The sequence below is a fragment of the Aplysia californica genome, unplaced genomic scaffold, assembly GCF_000002075.1.
Source record: "Aplysia californica isolate F4 #8 unplaced genomic scaffold, AplCal3.0 scaffold00068, whole genome shotgun sequence".
Lineage (NCBI taxonomy): Eukaryota > Metazoa > Mollusca > Gastropoda > Aplysiida > Aplysiidae > Aplysia > Aplysia californica.
This window is the reverse complement of record NW_004797338.1, coordinates 229,951-231,207: the sequence shown is the minus strand read 5'-3', so window position 1 is coordinate 231,207 and position 1,257 is coordinate 229,951. Positions and strand designations below refer to the sequence as shown.

The 1,257-nt window shown below is 39.6% G+C and overlaps 1 protein-coding gene across 1 annotated transcript in view; it reads right to left on the bottom strand.

Annotated features, from left to right (window-relative positions):
- The window catches only part of LOC101857629 (dynein regulatory complex subunit 7), a 17,306-nt gene extending 16,417 nt beyond the window's left edge, over positions 1-889 (bottom strand). The window contains exon 1 of the mRNA XM_005093697.3: positions 553-889. Coding sequence (XP_005093754.1) covers positions 553-806 — 254 coding nt within the window. The 5' untranslated portion in view covers positions 807-889. The remainder of the gene's footprint in view (positions 1-552) is intronic.
- Between the last annotated feature and the right edge of the window lie 368 nt (positions 890-1,257).

Sequence of the window (1,257 nt, the reverse complement as noted above, 5' to 3'; positions counted from 1 at the left end):
GGGGGGCGTGGGGGAGAGCTATAATTTCGCTTTAATAAAATAGATGCTTAACGTATTAACATTAATAAATCAGGTGTAAATGTCCAAATGTCCATAAGTGGTCTGAAAGAGTAACATCCTAAATTGTTTTTTTAAGAATTGATACTAAAAGTTCCTTCAAGCAATGTTTCTGTGACAAAGAAAAGCATTCCTTTAAGTCTTCATCCCATATTTTGCAAAAGTGTTGTATGGAAGCAAATGATCAACACCATATCATAATGGTAGTTCAATTATGAGAGAGGCAAAACAGCTGGTGCTAGAAAGTAAAAGAACACACTACCAGCACCCCTCTCAAACTTAAGCTCAGTCTTAATAAATTGTAAGTCTAAATAAAAATAACAACCTCATCCACCCATGCACAATGCATGATATTTGTCTTAATAAATTATTTGAAAGGTCTAAGTAATACTAATAATTATGTGCTTAGTGCCCACATATTTGAAACAAAACAGAACAAAAATCTCGTCTTTCCCTTGCCTTATGCAGCCATTGTAAAGGATCAGAATTACTTACGGGACTTCGGGCTCTGGAGGGACCACAACGATCGTGTCCAATACTTCCTTCAGTGCCTCGGCATCCTCTGTCAGCTCCTCTCCTTCCTCCTGACCCTCCTCACCATCACCGTTCTCCTGTCCGTCAAGGTTGAGACCATCCCCATCTCCTACGTCACCGGTTGCAGACAAAGGTTTTTCATCAGAAGCCGCATCGGAAACAAGTTTTTCAGATTCACCCTCGGCAGAAGGCTCGGGTTGTGTTTCGGACTCCATTTTGAAAGTTTATCGTGACCGAACTACCGCTGACTTAAACAAATCCGCAGCCATAGTAACAGAGGAGATATAGCGCCTATGATTCCGTATTACTACAAAATGCCAGAATTGTAAAGTAAAAATAATTTTTGCAAGGATAAAGTTTCAAAAGGGCAGATTTATTTATTATTAGAAACAAACTTCAAGCTGCCAAAATGTAAGGTTAACTTCGATCGGCGGAGTACTAAGATAGCATGTGATTAGTTTCGCACTTTTCGCAGTTTTGTTCTGAATAAAATTCATTGTTCATGCAATTACTTTGTATGCCGCTGATACAACTGAATGTACCATAATCCACAAACTAACTGCTGTGGATCATTCTCTTGTTTTGTGCTTCTCTGCTCTGGGAATATCGGTGGGAATCTCTCTCTCTCTCTCTCTCTCTCTCTCTCTCTCTCTCTCTCTCTCTCTC